At 35.6% G+C, this 16,778-nt stretch overlaps 1 protein-coding gene across 1 annotated transcript in view; it reads right to left on the reverse strand.

Annotated features, from left to right (window-relative positions):
- Pgant2 (polypeptide N-acetylgalactosaminyltransferase 2) overlaps positions 1 to 16,778 on the reverse strand; it is a 338,317-nt gene that overhangs the window by 3,746 nt on the left and 317,793 nt on the right. The window contains exons 8-11 of the mRNA XM_071583563.1: positions 14,509 to 14,612; positions 8,321 to 8,540; positions 4,777 to 4,987; positions 1,322 to 1,438 (exon numbers count right to left, since the gene is read on the reverse strand). Coding sequence (XP_071439664.1) covers positions 1,322 to 1,438; positions 4,777 to 4,987; positions 8,321 to 8,540; positions 14,509 to 14,612 — 652 coding nt within the window. The remainder of the gene's footprint in view (positions 1 to 1,321; positions 1,439 to 4,776; positions 4,988 to 8,320; positions 8,541 to 14,508; positions 14,613 to 16,778) is intronic.

A 16,778-nucleotide genomic window follows, 5' to 3' on the forward strand; every position in this document is an offset into this window, starting at 1 on the left:
GTCTTACAAGCTGTGGGAGGGGAAGACAATCATTCACAAGTGAATTTGGGTAATATATCTGAGGTGAACTTAAGGTTGAAATGATAGGATTGCAAAAAATCTTCTTTTATATTTTCCAAGTATGTAGCTGAGAAATAGATGATGCATCATACATTGGTACTCTTGTTCTAGCGACTTTTTTGTGCAGGGAAATATGGCAGTAGTCACAAGATTCATTTATAGGAAGATTTTCAGGATGTTTGATAGTGCATAATGCTATTCACAAATGTATATTTTGAGATTGGAGTTGTGATTCTATGATAGGAGATTGGAGGGATGGACACTTAAACAAAATCTCTTTGTGACTCACATGGTGCAAGTGGAGGGGTTTCAGATAAGCAAACATAAAGGCTAGTCCTAGGCAGAGATGTAAGTTATAAAATGAATTCCTATAGCCTGCCCTGGTGGCAGGGTGTCCTCATCTGCCAACCCAAAGGTCACAGATTCGATTCATGCTTGGGTGGGTTTTCCTTCACCTATGGCTTAGGTGTTTGTAATTGTGTCCATTTTCATATTAATTAATATTCATATTATATGAATATATATATTAATTAATATTTCATATTAATTCATTGTTAATAGTCTGATGTAAAGGCCAAAAAGTGCTGGTATTGGAATAATGCTAAATACAAAAATAACAGCATTAGGTGCTAACTTTTGCACATGATCGAGTGGAAAGGGTTAACTAGGATAAAACTTTAAAAAAATTAATAGATAGAGATAAAAGAAAAGATAAATTAACTATTATTGGGGGATGATTACAATTATTGGAGAGAAGTTGAATTTGATTTAATTTTGCAATAGAAATAAGATGATGAACACAAATGCTTGCTTCCAAAATCATCCAAGGATGAAGTAATGGTGGAGACCACCAGAGACCACAGATATTATGCATTTGATTACATATGAGTCAGGCATAGGTTCTGCAGTTGAGGTAGTAACCATAACACAGTGATATCGAAGTATGTGTTAAACTGAAAATCTTTAAAAAAATAGATGCATAATAGATAAGACCAGCTCTTGGCTTATGCAGTCTATATTTGATAGAATATAACTGTAATCATCAATGTTAAGTTTTCAGTTTTTCATTAGTACATATTCATTACATTGATGAACAGAGTCATGTAGAATGCATACCATGCTGGTATTCAACAGCCTCTCGAGGTTAAATACCACAACACACTTCACTGGGATCTTCCTCAAGCCCCCAATGTTTTAGCAATAATATCTTACTAGGTAGTTTATGCTTATGGATATATATTCAATTTTAAACAATACTAACCTGAGTGGGGGAATTGCTACAGAGCCGCAGCCTCAAGGAAGTACCCGGTTGATTTTTCATGAGTGTAAGACACATATCATGGTGCTTAATAAGGCCATCTTGGGTGAAAGCCCATTCCTGTCAGAGGAGAGAATATGGTATACTCTAAAAATCAGAATAATTAAAATAAAACTTATAGCTAACTAAGGAACCATACCTGGAGTTTATACCATTTAGCCATAAAATAACATCCTAATTTTATACCATGTAGGTGTCTTATACTGCCATGAGTTCCTTAGCATATTTATTTAATTACAGCATAATGCATTGATGATCCTTGGTTTATATACACTTTCCATTGGAAATAGGACATTTTCCAAAGGCAGTGTTACAATTATAATTTTAGGTTAGGATATGTTCACAATGCCAAAAAAAGAAGTTTCAATATTAGCAGCATATTAAATATTTTTACTTTAAAAAACAATCAAACTCTGTCCGATTCTTTTATCAATAATAACATTTCAGGTTGTAGAATATCTATTGAATTGTATCTGATTCATAACAACAGGAGTTTTTGCAGTAGTTCATGAGCTTCGGTAAGAGAGGTGATTCTAAGAATAAATAGGTACATAGATTACAGAGTGATTCTCAACCAAAAATGTGTGACAATTTCAGTAATATCACCAATTGCTAGATAGCCAACCTACATGGCAAGAGAAAAAAATGGCCAACCTTTTTATCTGAATGTGAATTAGATAAATTTAGTGAATTTCATAGGCCTTTGGGATTTTCATCAAGTGAACACTAATCAATGCCAACCTATAAGTTAATTATATGGTCATGGACAACTTTTTAACTTAGTTCTCAGTGGCATTTGTTTCAAAATGTAAATGTAGATAGATAAATGTCTATAGTATGCCCTACAAAAACCTCAACTCTGTGAATGATCAAAAATTATTTATAAATCTATGGAATGCATATTTCTATCCCACCATCACTTGGCCATAAAAACTTGGGTGATAATCTATATGCCTACACATTTTCTCAATTTTTAACTTGATCTATTCTCATTTACAAAACTAGGGTATAGAGAAGCTATCCTTGTCGAAACGTTAGTGGGCAATTTGCAGGAGTAAAGTTTGGAAAAAAGTGCTCAGTAAATTGAGGGTTATATTTTAGAAGTTGCATTAATTCAGAAAATGTGCTATGGTTATTGAATAATTTTATGTTATTGGTATCTTACCATTAAAAATACATTTTGGATGGACAGAGACAACACACAATCAAATAAATTCCCAGCCTTGTCTGCAAGACAAAGCTTGACTCATGACAAAACGATAAACCCCTCTTCCATTACGCTCACACTCCGATTCCCTTCATTCCATTAAACACGACCTTCCTTATGCTCCCTTATCTCACTTGCTTAACATCCTACCATCCATCATAGCCTTCAATATCCCACTGACAATCAAAATGCCCTTCATCAATTTCCTACTTCCTTATGATTTCTCCCAACAATCCTCTCTCCTCTCCCACCATGCCTAGCACTTTCTCATGTTTTTTCTTTCTGTTCACTTCACATTCTCCATCCTTTTCCACACCCACATTTCAAAAGCCTCTATCCTACCTATCCTGCTGCCTATCATCCTGCTTCAATTACCATGTTTCCACGCCATACGTTCCATATCAAAGATTTAACGAGCCTTTTCTTAATAACCTTACTTAATGTCTCTACCATTGACTCGTTCCTTCTTGTGAAAGCATCCTTTCCCAAAACAATCCTTTTTCATGAGGATCGACACGGAGTCCTACCCAGAGGTTTGTGGTAGGGTGCTAAAACATAAATGCTATATATAATTCTAAGGCAAATAATGCACAATTTAGATAACCTTTTAGCATAAAATATTGTTTTAACAGCCTCCAAAATATCTTCGTCTAACGTCTTATTAAAACATAAGGATTTACTAAACACTGCAGAACAGAGTTCAATAAATCCCAGGAATAAATTTGAGGTAGATGATTAAGAACAGCCATTATTTAAACCTCAGCATCATTATCTGATTCAATAACATTAACAGTTTCATCATAAAAAGCATAGTATGCATTGAAGTTGAGAAGTCTGGAAGCAATTGAAATGTGCCAATCCATATTTATTTTAGATAGGGATGAAAAATAGAAACAAAATGGATTCATTATTAATATCAAATTCCAATAAATTTAACATATATTTAGACCTCTCTTCAATCAGGATACCTACATATGCTACATTTGAGCTAGTAAGAACACTTTGATTTTTCCTATAGAGTTTAAATCACCAAGGAAAAATTCACTACTTGAAATATTAGAGGTTAGCCAAACTTCGGTGAGGGCATTACATTAAATTACAGTCTACAGTTGAGTTTCATTAGGTAGATTTGGGCACAAACTTCTAAAATTTGGGTAATTAGCTATGAGACTTGGTTTTATGGCTGGCTTAATGAGTTTTTGAGCTGATATTTTCAGGCAACATGTACATAGATATTTAATGATTAAATCTGTTTGGCCATTCTTTTTCCATTGCCTTGCTTTAGCCATTATTACTCTCTTATATGACCTGCTGAAGTTGATGCAAATATTTCCTTTTGGCCGCTGTTTTGTTTGGCACAATTTTGATCAGTGCGGTGAAATCCAGGGTTTGCTAAGAGATTAGGTTCCTAGCAGAAACTGTCATAGGACAGGCTTTGATTGGACAGATCTTACTATTTTGGAATTTTCTTAGTTGGTAAATTCTAATATTCTCTATTGGAATCTCTTGGTTTACCTCTTTGACAATTGCATTAACTGCTTTGTAAGTAGTTGGTGTCAGTACAATTGTAAATAATAATGTTAGACAGACGTTGTCATTGATTAACTTTTGAGATTTTAGTTACCATATAAGGTCTAATTTTGAGAGCGGACTTTTTACTGCAATCTTCTGTGAGTTGTCTTTTAATTAGACCAAGTTTATTTTTAAATTCAAAAGCAGTGACTTTAATTCATTAATAACAGTAGTATATGCAGCAAAAAATTGCTCCTTGATGCTCCTTGAAGTTTCAGGATTATATTTAATTATAACTAGTCTGCATCAGAGTCATTTATTAGTAATTTAAAAAGACTATTAGATAAATTAAGTTATATGCAAGTTATATACTGAAAATTGGATTAAACTAAACTCTATTTGAGCAAACCAATTTCCTTATGATGGATTAGTTTTACATTTAGGTCTATGTATGAAACCACAAATGGAAAAAATGTCTCATGTATAATGAATAATTCTAATTGGTTAGCAAGGAATTTTCAACAGGTTATATGTAGTTTTAGCCAGTGGAAATGGTTTCAGTTATGGATTTTGTCTCGAATATTGTTGATGATAACTATTGTAGCATCGAGAAATCTAATGATAACTACAGTTTTGATTTCTGATGATCCAGATCTTGACGATGTGGATTGAAACCTACCTGGTTGCCTCCACTGTTGTGACAAGTGTATAATCCAAGAGTGCCATCAACTATGTGGCCCATAGTATCCATGCACATGAGACCTTGTTGGATAGATCCAAATGCTACATCCATTGAGTCAGGAACTCTCAGCTCTGGATAAACATTGTCTAGGTACCATTTAAATGGCTTACATTTCAGTCTCTCCTTTAACTCAAGTCTATTTTGAATGCTGAAAATTAAAATATTAGAAAATTAATACACAACATAGTACAACTTAGATATTAATAAAATCAATTTAGCTCCTAAATTTTTTCTCCAAAATATTCTAATTGAACTCCTCCTCAGATATAAATATTAGCTGGAGTATCGAAGTCTAAAATAGGATAGCATAATACAGTACAGTAGAAATCTTTCCAGTCAATGGCAATGTATGGGCGAGGTTAAAATTCAAGAGTCAGATGTTAATTTTAGGCATTTTAGTAGAAAAGCATTGCTTTGTAAACATTACAGAATAAAACCACGAAATTTTGAGCAAAACGTTAATTGGGCGATATAGAAGTATACATAAACCTAGAAATAACTGTGGTGAATAGAAACCCAGAAAAATTTTTGTAGGTATTTGGTTAACTAATAGACATGACTGTTGATGAAAAAAATGACAAAAATACACCAACTGCATGTGATATGTTTTAATTTACCCAAGATAGATAAAAGTGCTGGTATGGCTCATTTATTTATAAATAATATGGGAATTTGACTTCCTTCAGATCATTAACAGTACAAGGGGTAACATGGGTAGTTGATTTCTACATAGTGAGGACACTTAGTATAAATGGGAAGCATCAGACCTTGGAGTGAAGTTGCAAACAGCATACAGTTATACCACATCTATGTATGAACTATGATTTCAATATGTCACATGACAATCTGGAGAGCTACCGATTCCAAAAGGCATGCAAAGAAGAATATAAAACTTCCTTGCAGATGAATATGCTTTAAGACAAATGAAGATTAATAGATACAAGAGGCATAGGAAAATTTTAACAGAAGTCTTGAAGGCTAAAAATGAGGGAAACAAGAAGAAGAACTAGCATTCATGGTGTTGTGAGGCATGGTGAAACAGGAAGCTCTGAAATATTCAATTGTTCCCGGCTCAACTTTGTAGAAGTTGATGGTTATTAAATGAAGAACACAATGTATCTTTCCGCTGTCCTTTATTCACGTACAACTAGTTTCTTATGCGTTGAAAGCGTTTCCTAGCTTAAGCGTTGAAAGCGTTTCCTAGCTTAAATGTTGAAACTAGTACTAGCGTACCAGATGATGACACTGTGACTTGTACGTGAATAAAGGGCAGTGGAAAGATACATTGTGTTCTTCATTTAATAAACAGGAAGCTCTGACTCGAAGGCAGCAAAAAACTTCATCGATGACTTCGAGAAGGTCCTGGATTCTTAGTGTGACATGCCCCAACAGGTTTTTCTAATGAAATGTGTCTTTTCTGGAAAAAGATGTCAAAGCGAACCTATATAAAAGTAGAGGAGAATGCATTGCTTGTCTAAAAGTCAATGAATGACCATCTAATGTTGCTACTTTGTGCCAATGCAAGCAGTGGGAGGGAAAATTAAACCCCTGGTACTTAACCACTCAGAAACTCCATAGGCCTTGAAAAAGCATAAAGAACAGAAGATCACATTAAATGTAATGTGGAGGCATTGGTAAACTATTGTATCATAAATTAAGAAGCATTACCCTAACAAGGCAATGGCTACCAGCACTAGAAATTTATTTAATGATAATGCTGCGCTGCATTTAAAAAAATTATTAAGCATCAGAAAAAATAATGTCTCTAGAATTAGGTATGCGTAATAAATAATAAACTAGTTATTTTGATACTGTTTTGTTTTCTACAAATCAAATTTGCATTCCAGGTTGGCTCATACAGCATTAGAAAAAAGATGAAGATGTTTCACATTCTTAAAAAATGTACATATGTATTATTCTTTAAATAAACCTTGTTCATGTACTAATTTTTTTATTTGAAAACATAGCACCTATATCAATGTTTATAAACTTATTATTATTCATTATAAAATCCCAGAAATTCGTTCCTACCGCTGCTAAATCATTTCCATAGGTATTTTCACTGGGGTTGTCAGTCTCTTCATACACGATATTATCTTCAATTCCATGGACTACAATGTGAGTGCAGTTCTGTTTTTAATGCTACTTGTAATATGCTATCCATTGCATGCTCTTTATTAACTATGCTTCTTCCTAGCTTTTATTCAATATTATGCCAACCCCTTGCTAGCTATTGTCCCCTCTGCTGTATATTACTCTATCACTATCACCCCAGTTATCCCCACTATCCTTTCATCACACCTCACATAGAGCTAAAATATCTATATTTCTTCCCATTACTTGCTTTATATTCTCTAATTTTCCTGTCCTCAACATTGTCCCAACATTCCAAGTTCCTATTTTAACTAATTCAGTCTTCTTCTGTTCTGCTGCTGTTGGTTTTGCTTTGAAAGGCTTTCATGAGATGATGACTATGGAAGCCTTGCCTCTCCCGCTGCCGGGAACGACACACGGCTGATTGAGACAAGTACTGTAGTTGCCAGGACTCATTTTCTCTATACTGTCCATCATAAAAATCATGGGATTAATAATCGAGAAGGTTTCCTGTTACCTTCCTCAATAGTGCTTTTAGCATGACACCATCACTCAATGGCCACCCGACTGGGTCATGTGCCTTCGTAGCCACCTCACTTAGGAAGAGATGCTACGTGGATTACCTTTTGTCTGGCTCCTACCCTATGACCTATCTGGCATTGATTCTACCAGCACAGATAAAGTGGTCATCAGAACACACAAGTCCTTCCACCATGTTAAGGTTGTAATACATGGGGAAGGAAAATATATCATTATCAAAGAAATCACACCTATATAGGATCCAAAAAGAAACAAGTTTACCACATCGCATAATGCAGAATATCATTGAAAATACCTTTTGCACAATATGATCAGAAGCATACATACAATTTTATGCTTACTAAAATCATTGAGGTGATAAATAACAAACCACAATGCTATTGAAACTGATTATTTGGAAGAAGCTTCTTTTAATCTAAATTATGTAATCATTATCACTATGAAGATGGCTGAAATAAATTAAACATTGCAGATTACATGCAATTAGATAAAACAATCACAATCCTTTGAATATGTTAATTTACAGCCTTCTCTGTAACATTCAGCACTCAAAAGTCAATCACTGACAGAAGATGACAGATATCATTGGAAATGTAAACTGATAACAAGAATCTCCATATTACAGATTCCTCTATAATAGCCAGATACTTCATTAAAAGCAAAGATTTAATTGGTGATGAGAGGCAGTACAACTCAAGAATTTAAAGGAAATGATTATGAACAAATAATTAAATAAATTAACCAATCTCCTCTTTTGAAGACCATACTCATTTATCTCAATACTCTGAAATATCTTACATTTCACTGATAATAGAGCTGTGATCAGGAATTAAAATTATTTACTTACTTTCCAAAAGGAATGTTTTTGGCCAAGGGCACAGCTGCATAATAGTACTGCTTGTAGTTATCCATCCAAACTTCAGCAGCTCTGCGAGTATTCCTGGCAAAGACATTACCACTTCCTCCTGGGAAGGTGTATGGATGCTGCTTCCGAAATACATGGCCAACACGGCTACATGGTATTATCTCGAGACTGCCACCACATTGCCAAACACGAAACGAAATTTCTGATAAAAAGGAAAAATTATAATTAATGGCAGAGAAACAATTAAAAAATTTATTTTTTTAACAAAAATAAAATTTGAGCATTAAGCAGAAATTAAGCATTAAGAATTCTTTCAAAAGTAGTAATTAGTGGTGGCCAGCAATCCCTCATAACCACCCACAAAGCAGTTACATATGGAAGATGTCAGGAGATTCACAGGCATATGCGCGTCATTCAATAAGTCCTTAAGAAAAAATTACAAACTATTTTGAATGTTTTTTTTATTTTTAACATTATCCCTTTCAGCTCAATACACTTTTCTGAGCATCACTCCAACTTTTTGATCCAACCAAAAAGTATAATTTCAGAAAGTCATCAGAATGGGCATTTACTTTGGCGATAATGTCCTTGTTTGACATTAATGGTGTTCTGCTGAGTTATTATTTTTAAGTTTAGAAATAAAAAAAAGTCACTGGGGACCAAATCTGGTTAATACATCAGATTTTGTAATAATTTTAACTTAAATTCCATAATTTTTGCCATCAAAACTGTGCAGGTGTGAACCTGGGCATTGTCTCGATGGAAGAGAAATTTTTTCTTTGACGAATGAGGATGTTTTCTCTTGATTTCTTCATTCAACTGATGAAATGATGATGCCTAATACTCTTCCCTTATCCTTTTTTCTTTTCGCAAGTAATTGATGTAGATTACATCTCAAAAAGCATGGCTACCATCACCTTGTCAGCCAATTCACTGCTTTTGACTTCTTTGGAGCTGGAGTTCGCCTTTAGAAACTCATCTAATTGACAGTTCCTTTGTCTATAGAGTGCAGTATTGTATCCATGTTTTGTCCATGGTTATGATTATGAATGCAGCGACAAAGAAAGTCATCAGGATTGCAATGTAAAAGTGCCTAACTGAACTCTTAATGGACCACATAACTTAATTTATTCTCCATTGGGAGCAAAGCAGCACCCTTTTTCCTGAGACTTTCACACCCAATTTTTCGCACAAAATTAAAAACACTGTTATGCGCCTGTGGCCTCAACTATTTTGAAAACTTTGATTCATTAATCACTCAAGATCTCTTTTGGTGTTTAGTTTTTTTCATGGAAGTGTTTAATCTATGCACAAAACTCATTTTTTCCACTTGTCTAAATAAAAAAAAGTTTGTTGCTTCAATTGACTATGAAAATGAAAACACGAGATGGATGCAGCTGAAATCTTAACAGCAGTCTATTGAGATGTGAGGTTTACTCGCTGCAAACCTTTTCCAATACCACAAGTGCCATCTCTTGGATTTCCCAGTGAGTTATTGAATGACCCATGTAGTCATTCACAACATGCTGGGTCAGCACACATTTAGGAATTAAATTAAGGCCTTAAAAGGCAGATATTAACAGCGATCAGCTGAAATGTAAGTAACTTAAGAAGAGAATGAAGGTGCAACTAGAGTTAGATTGCAGGAAACTGAGCCAAAATTAGAATAATGATAATAATCAAAATAAATAAAACAATAAGTTGAAAAAGGAAATTGAGAAATGTAACATTAAATGAACTGAAGAGAAATTACCAGAAGTGAAAATTTGACTACGCTATTCCTTCCATCAGATTCATTGCAGATAAGTAAGTGAAGAAAGATCAACAGGACTATAATGTATTTATCAATCTGGATAAAGCTTTTGACAATGTGGACATGAATATGATGCTCCGTATCCTAAAGGGAACTGGAATGACCTATAATAACAGGAGATTGATAATAAGATAGAAGATAAGATAGAAAATAAGAGATGGCATATAAAGACAGAGAGAGAGAAAGGCTAAGTCAGCTACATTTTACAGATGACAGAGATATCCCAGAGAGGAAACTAGAGCTGACAAAGGCACTAGTAACTATGGAGAAGGGGATGAAAATTCAGAACCTCATGATAAACAAGATTATCACTACTGATAAATGGAATACAGGTGAAGTAGGGAAGATAATGTTCAAGTAAGACTTTGGAAAGACACGCTGGAACAAAAGGAAGAGTGTCGCTATTTAGACAGCATGATCGCTAGCCATGGAGGAAATTAGACCTTTTATCTGAAGAAACTTCTACTGACAGCTAATATAGGTAGCATATGCATAGTAAATTGATTTATTAAAATTTACTTAAGAAGTTACTCTGCTACTGAATTGAGATGTCATTGATGGGAAGAGAAAGAAGGCTGAAGGCAATGGGCAAGTGGTGCTAAAGAAGAATGATGAAAAAAATGAATAGTCAAGGGGATAAACAATGAAGGAAGCAGGTAATTTGAAGAGGGGGTGAAGGGGGAGAAGCCTATGGGGGATACTTGAAAGAAGAAGATGGAAAGGGATTGGACATATCCTGAGTCAGGATAGCTTACTAAAGACCATGACAGAAGGGAAGTTGGAGGGAAGGGATTAAACGGGAAGGCCAAGGATGATATAGTATGATAGTATGATAACCATGCAATTGACAGTCAGTTCAAGGAACTATGTATGACAGAATGAAGAGATTGGCTGTGAACAGGAGAGTTTAAAGAGCAGCCACCAACAAATCCTTGGATTGATAACTCATGAAGATGATGACATGATAGAGAACATGTACCTATGTCATATGTGTGATAAAGGTGAACATTTGCTCTCTCTATTGTGTCTAATTATGAAAGCACTAGTATTTACCAAAATTAACATACAAACTTTATGATGAATCAGTGATTTTAAGGCAACCAATTTACATAACCAGCCTTTCAAATTTTTTCAGTTATATTAAATAGGCATATTCAAAGCAGAAAACGATGATAATCACACGCAGAAGTAGCAATACATATACTGTTGATGGAAGTAATTCTCAACAGATAAGAATTTTTTGTGCGAAAATTACTTATTTCTAAGAATTTTAGATTCAGTTTTCTCAAGGAGTTCCATTTATAATCAGCCAATGCTTCCTGTTCAAAATTAAAATAGTTTGTAAAATAAAATATTTGTTCTTAAAATCTACCAAATTCACCTAGCCCATATTAGTTGTTAGCTGAGATCCAGGGGGGAGCAAAACACCTTATCATTGCTTGGATATTCAAATTATTATGGATGGATATTATTATTATTATTATTATTTGGGATACATTGCTGTTAGGCGATAAGCCGGGTGGCAATGACATGATATAACAAACAGTAGTCATTCTTAAAACATATCACAGTGTCATTAAATAGTCGTATAGTAGACTTACAAAATAAAAAAATGAGAAAAAACAATATATTTTGATACAGCCATACACCTTCTGCCGTATTGCATTTAACAATCCCATCATGTATACCTTTTGCATTCACGCCTAAATGATTTAATGCTTTTGGGTAAGGGCTTAAAGAGTTCATCAGGCAGCTGGTTCCACTCTTTGATTCCCATATTTAGGAACGAAAACTTGGCGGTGTTTGTCCTTTGGGGCATGTATTTGATTTTAAGCGGGTGATCATTCCTGCCGAGATAACATGGCTTATTTACACTCTCGTTCAGTTCTTTCCAGCCTCCGTCAGCTTTCAATATTTTAAAAATGGCACACAGTCTATTCAGCTTCCGTCTGTTCTTTAGTGACCCCCATCCTAGTGAGCCTAGCATGTCGCTTTCACTGTCAGTCTGCCTATGTCGCCCTAAAACGTACCTGGCAGCCTTCCTTTGCACTGCTTCTAATTTTTTCACATGCCCTATTTCAAAGGGATCCCATACTGTGGTCGCATATTCGACAATAGGCCTTACAATTGTTTTGAAGGCCAATTCTTTAGTTGATTTAGTGCTTCCTTTGAGGCTCCGCATGACCCAGTGGAGCGATTTAAAGGCCTTGCCTACCACATAATCTGTGTGAAGTCCCCACCCTAAGTCTTTACTTAGGTGTACCCCTAGATATTTACAATTATCTTTTGTTACAATCGTTTCTCCCATTATTTTATATACCCTTCCCTCACCTGCCTTCCTTTTGGAGAATGAGATGTGGATAGTTTTTGCAATGTTTATCTCCATTTTGTTGATTTTGATCCAATTAGCCACGTTATCTATGTCACCCTGCAGAACGTCGCGATCACTGCTGCTGCTGATTTCCCTATAGAGTATACAGTCATCAGCGAACAATCGTATTTTGGAATTGACACATTCAGCAAGGTCATTCACGCAACAAAGAAACAGAGGAGGACCAAGCACGCTACCCTGAGGTACTCCGGATGTGACGCGGGTTTCTTCTGAGATTTTGTGCCCAACACGAACCTGCTGGGTTCTATCTTGTAGGAAGGCCTTCGTCCATAGTAGTACTCTTTTATCAATATTTAGTTTTCCAATTTTATCTAACAATCTGTCATGGGGAACCCTGTCGAAGGCTTTTGAGAAGTCGAGTATAACTGCATCTATTTCTTTACCTTTGTCTAAGCAGTCTGATATTTCCTGGCAGAGTCCAAGTAGTTGGGTTTCGCATGAGTACCCTTTGCGAAAGCCATGTTGGTATTTAAATAGCCAGTCCTTATCCTCCCAGTGGTCACGTAGATATTTTGCGACCTTCTTCTCCATTAGTTTACAGGTTACAGACGTTAGGCTAATGGGGCGATAGTTCACTACACTGCTATTGGTCCCTCCCTTAAAAATTGGTATTACATAAGCCTTCCTCCAATCATCGGGGATTTGATGATTATTTAACGTGATGTTAAAAATGGTGCGCAGATACGGTATCATTGCCTCTGACCCTAATTTGAGTGCGTCTCCAGAGATGTTGTCAGGGCCAATCGATTTGTTGACTTTGAGCTTTTTTACTTTGTCCATGACTTCACGGTCACAGATTTTCATATACTTAGGAATAACAATATTACCCTTTGAAGGTGTGATGACTAGTTCACCCGGACATAATACGTTCTCCCCTTCACAAACATGAAAAACACGTGGGGGGAGGTTTCCACTGAAATCCTTGCTAAAAACACTTCCATACCACTTGTTGAGCTCATTTGCTTTTCCTTCATCGTCTGTTATAATGTCCCCCCTTTCGGTTTGGATCACGCCTACCTTCACCTGGCTGTTTTTTCGTCTTCTTAAGTATTTGTAAAATTTATTTGTATCGTTTTTAGTGAGAATGTTCACTAAGTATTCTTCTTTTGCTACCCTCTTTTCCCTATTCAGTTCTTTTACTATCGATTTATATTTGCACAGATATGGGTTCCCATACTTGATCATAGAGTGACTCCTCCTAGCCTTTCTCTTTAGTTTTTTTATTGCGCAGTTATAGTACTCGGGGTCGGTGTTACTTTTGAGAGTCATTTTTGGAACGAATTTTTCCAGCCCTTCGTTGACAATGTCTTTGAAACTGTTCCAGATGTCGTTTACAGTTCCCCCTGTACAAGCCCAGTCCTGAAAACGTTCCTTCAACAAGGTACGGAACCCATTGCTATCTCCTTTGCTGTATCTCCACACCGAAAGGTTCAAAATGTCCTAACATGGTAAGTCATTAAATATTTCTACAAATTCATACAGATATTTACAATCATCTAATTAATAATAATAATTATAATAATATTATACAGCCTACAATGTAATGTAGGTTTTGGATTAACACAAACTTAAAACTTCCACATTTCATAACCTTGCCTAAGAAGACACAATCTGACCTCACAGTAAAATAAACCATCCTTCAATTCCACATACTTCCTTCCTCCTGTCATGATTAACTGGTATGATTGTCTTAAAGGTACAAAAAAAAAGGATTTGGGCATTTTTGATGGAGAGAAATGAGCCAGCTGCAGCTTCAAAGGTACAAAATAATTAATTTCAATCTTTGCGGGCCCTTGAGTAAATCATGGATTGACTTACAGCATATCTTTTCATAATCAAAATTAAAATGTAATCACCTGGACTCCATACTGTGCTGGAGTGGGAGTCCAGTGTAAAGGGGTTTCACCCAAAACACAGCAAATTTACGCTCATTGACTTTCCTTACTCACCTAATAACATACTCACCTAAGTTTTCACCACCCCACACATCCATCATCATGTCATATTTCCCCAGCTCTTCAAAGTAGGCCTTGTCGATCACAAATAATCCTCCAGCAATCATTGGAGTTCTGAAAATAATGAAGAAAAGTGAGCAAATAGAGAAAATCATAAATTATTACGATTAAATTTCTCAAAGAAAATTGCATCAGAATGATATTAAAATGACTTCAATATTCCATTATAGAAATAACTAGGTAATTCAGAGCCTTGAAATTTATTTGGAATTTAAAACAATAACAAACAACACTCTCAAAGCTCCTAAAGATAATAAAAATAAAGTCCATATTTTTTTAGCAGTAATCAATTATCAATAGCAATTTTCAATGTGAAGGAGTCAATAGTGTTTTGAAGATAACACCATCACTCAAATGGATGCCCCACTGAGGGCAGCTGCCTCATTGAAGAACATATGTCATGCAGACTACCATTTATCTGGCTCCTACCTTTGACATTTCTCATGTGGGTGATCCTACTGGAGAAAATATCATTGATCCAGCTCAAGGGGTCATAAAATGCACAAACCCTTCAACCACCTTATTTATTTCAATGATGTGGCTCATTTTCTTCTTCTAGTAATGCATGTTTTGAAATACACTGTTTCTATCCTTTATGATGTTGTATGATTGCTTTCTCTACTATCCTTTCCTCTTGTGTCTCTGCCCATTTTATCCTATGGTGAGTGAAACAGTTCCCAAGGGCAATATCTTGGCCAAAGACTCAGGGCACTTGGTTTCATTAATCAGATATATGAAGGTGAATCAAGTGAAAGCCTTAAATGCCACTACAATTAAGAAATATCAAACCTACACCAATTTTGGTCTCCTAGATTGATAGCGCAGTTTTAAAGTGGCCTACAAATGGCAGCATTATGCCAAAATACAACACCCCTTTTTTAACAAGCATAACAGAGAAACAGCAATATTTCACTTGCTAATTCAGTAGCAATGGGAGGAGAAACATTTAAAATCATAGATGAATGAAAATTCAGAATGGTGATTGGTCACCTTTTCCACTTAAACAATGATGCCTATACTAGAAATTCTAAAAGAGCACTATTCCATGCCAGGCTCCCTTCCATCAGGTCAGTCACACCATGTTGAACCAGCAAGGGCTTTTAGATAAGTTAACATTATGATTTCTCTAGAGATGTCCCTGAAATTTTGTAGCACCAAAACAAATTTATAATATGTTATGAGGACTACAAATGAAAATAGTCCACATATATATCAAACAGCACAAGTGATAATGGGCAATCCTGCCTTACTCCTCTGCCTGACACTGCCCATCTGGACTCCTCATCCCCCACTCACACCTGAGCAGTCTGAGACATGTACAGGTAGCGGATTAGTATACTGTACCACCAATCTATTCCTATTTTCTGCTATACACTCATTAGATTTTCCCAATCCACTCTATCAAATATGTTTTCAAAATCTATGAAAATACAGGCAAATACCTCCTGGTTGTATTCCATACTCCTCTCGATTAATAATCTCATTACTGCAATAGCATTGCTTGTGCCTCTCCCCTTCCTAAATCCAAACTGATCATCCCCTAAGTAATCATTTTCCGTAATCTCTATCCTTTTGTTGATGATCCTGAGAAAAAATTTAGCTAAGTGGGGTATCAAACTTATTGTCCTGTAGTCCTCACATGATGTTGCCTTTACCTTTTGCCAAATAGGAACTAAAACTGATCTCACAAAGTCTTCCGGCCAGATTCCTTCCACATAGATGCTACGAATCACCCCATATAGATTTCTTTCTTCCACATTATCTTAAACCTTTTAGTAGCTCTGCTGGAATGCTGTCTGCCCCCATGGCCTTATTTGATTTCATCTCCCTTAATGCCCATTCTACTTCATTGTTGAGTACACCTGGCCCTAAGCCATCTTCATCCGTCATGTTCTCTTACAATGCCTAACCTTGCTGGTCTAAGTTATATACCATACAGTTCTTCTATATATTCTCCCCTCCCCTCTTGGATCTTTTCTGTATCAAGTATTATGTTACATCTAAATTATCTCTAGCTGTTAACACAGATCTTCCCTTCTTACTTTCTGCTAGTATTTTAACCTTCTTGTATAGCACACCAATTTCACCTTTCCTTTGCAAATTTTCCATATCATTTCACTGCGTTTTCCACTATCTTCTTTTGCTTTATTTGTTACCTTAATACAAGAGCTATACCTGGTAATAAAGCAATATGTAATACCATCAGGCCTCCTGTCAAAA

Source organism: Hetaerina americana, unplaced genomic scaffold, assembly GCF_022747635.1.
Source record: "Hetaerina americana unplaced genomic scaffold, ioHetAmer1.1.p SCAF_14, whole genome shotgun sequence".
Classification (NCBI taxonomy): domain Eukaryota; kingdom Metazoa; phylum Arthropoda; class Insecta; order Odonata; family Calopterygidae; genus Hetaerina; species Hetaerina americana.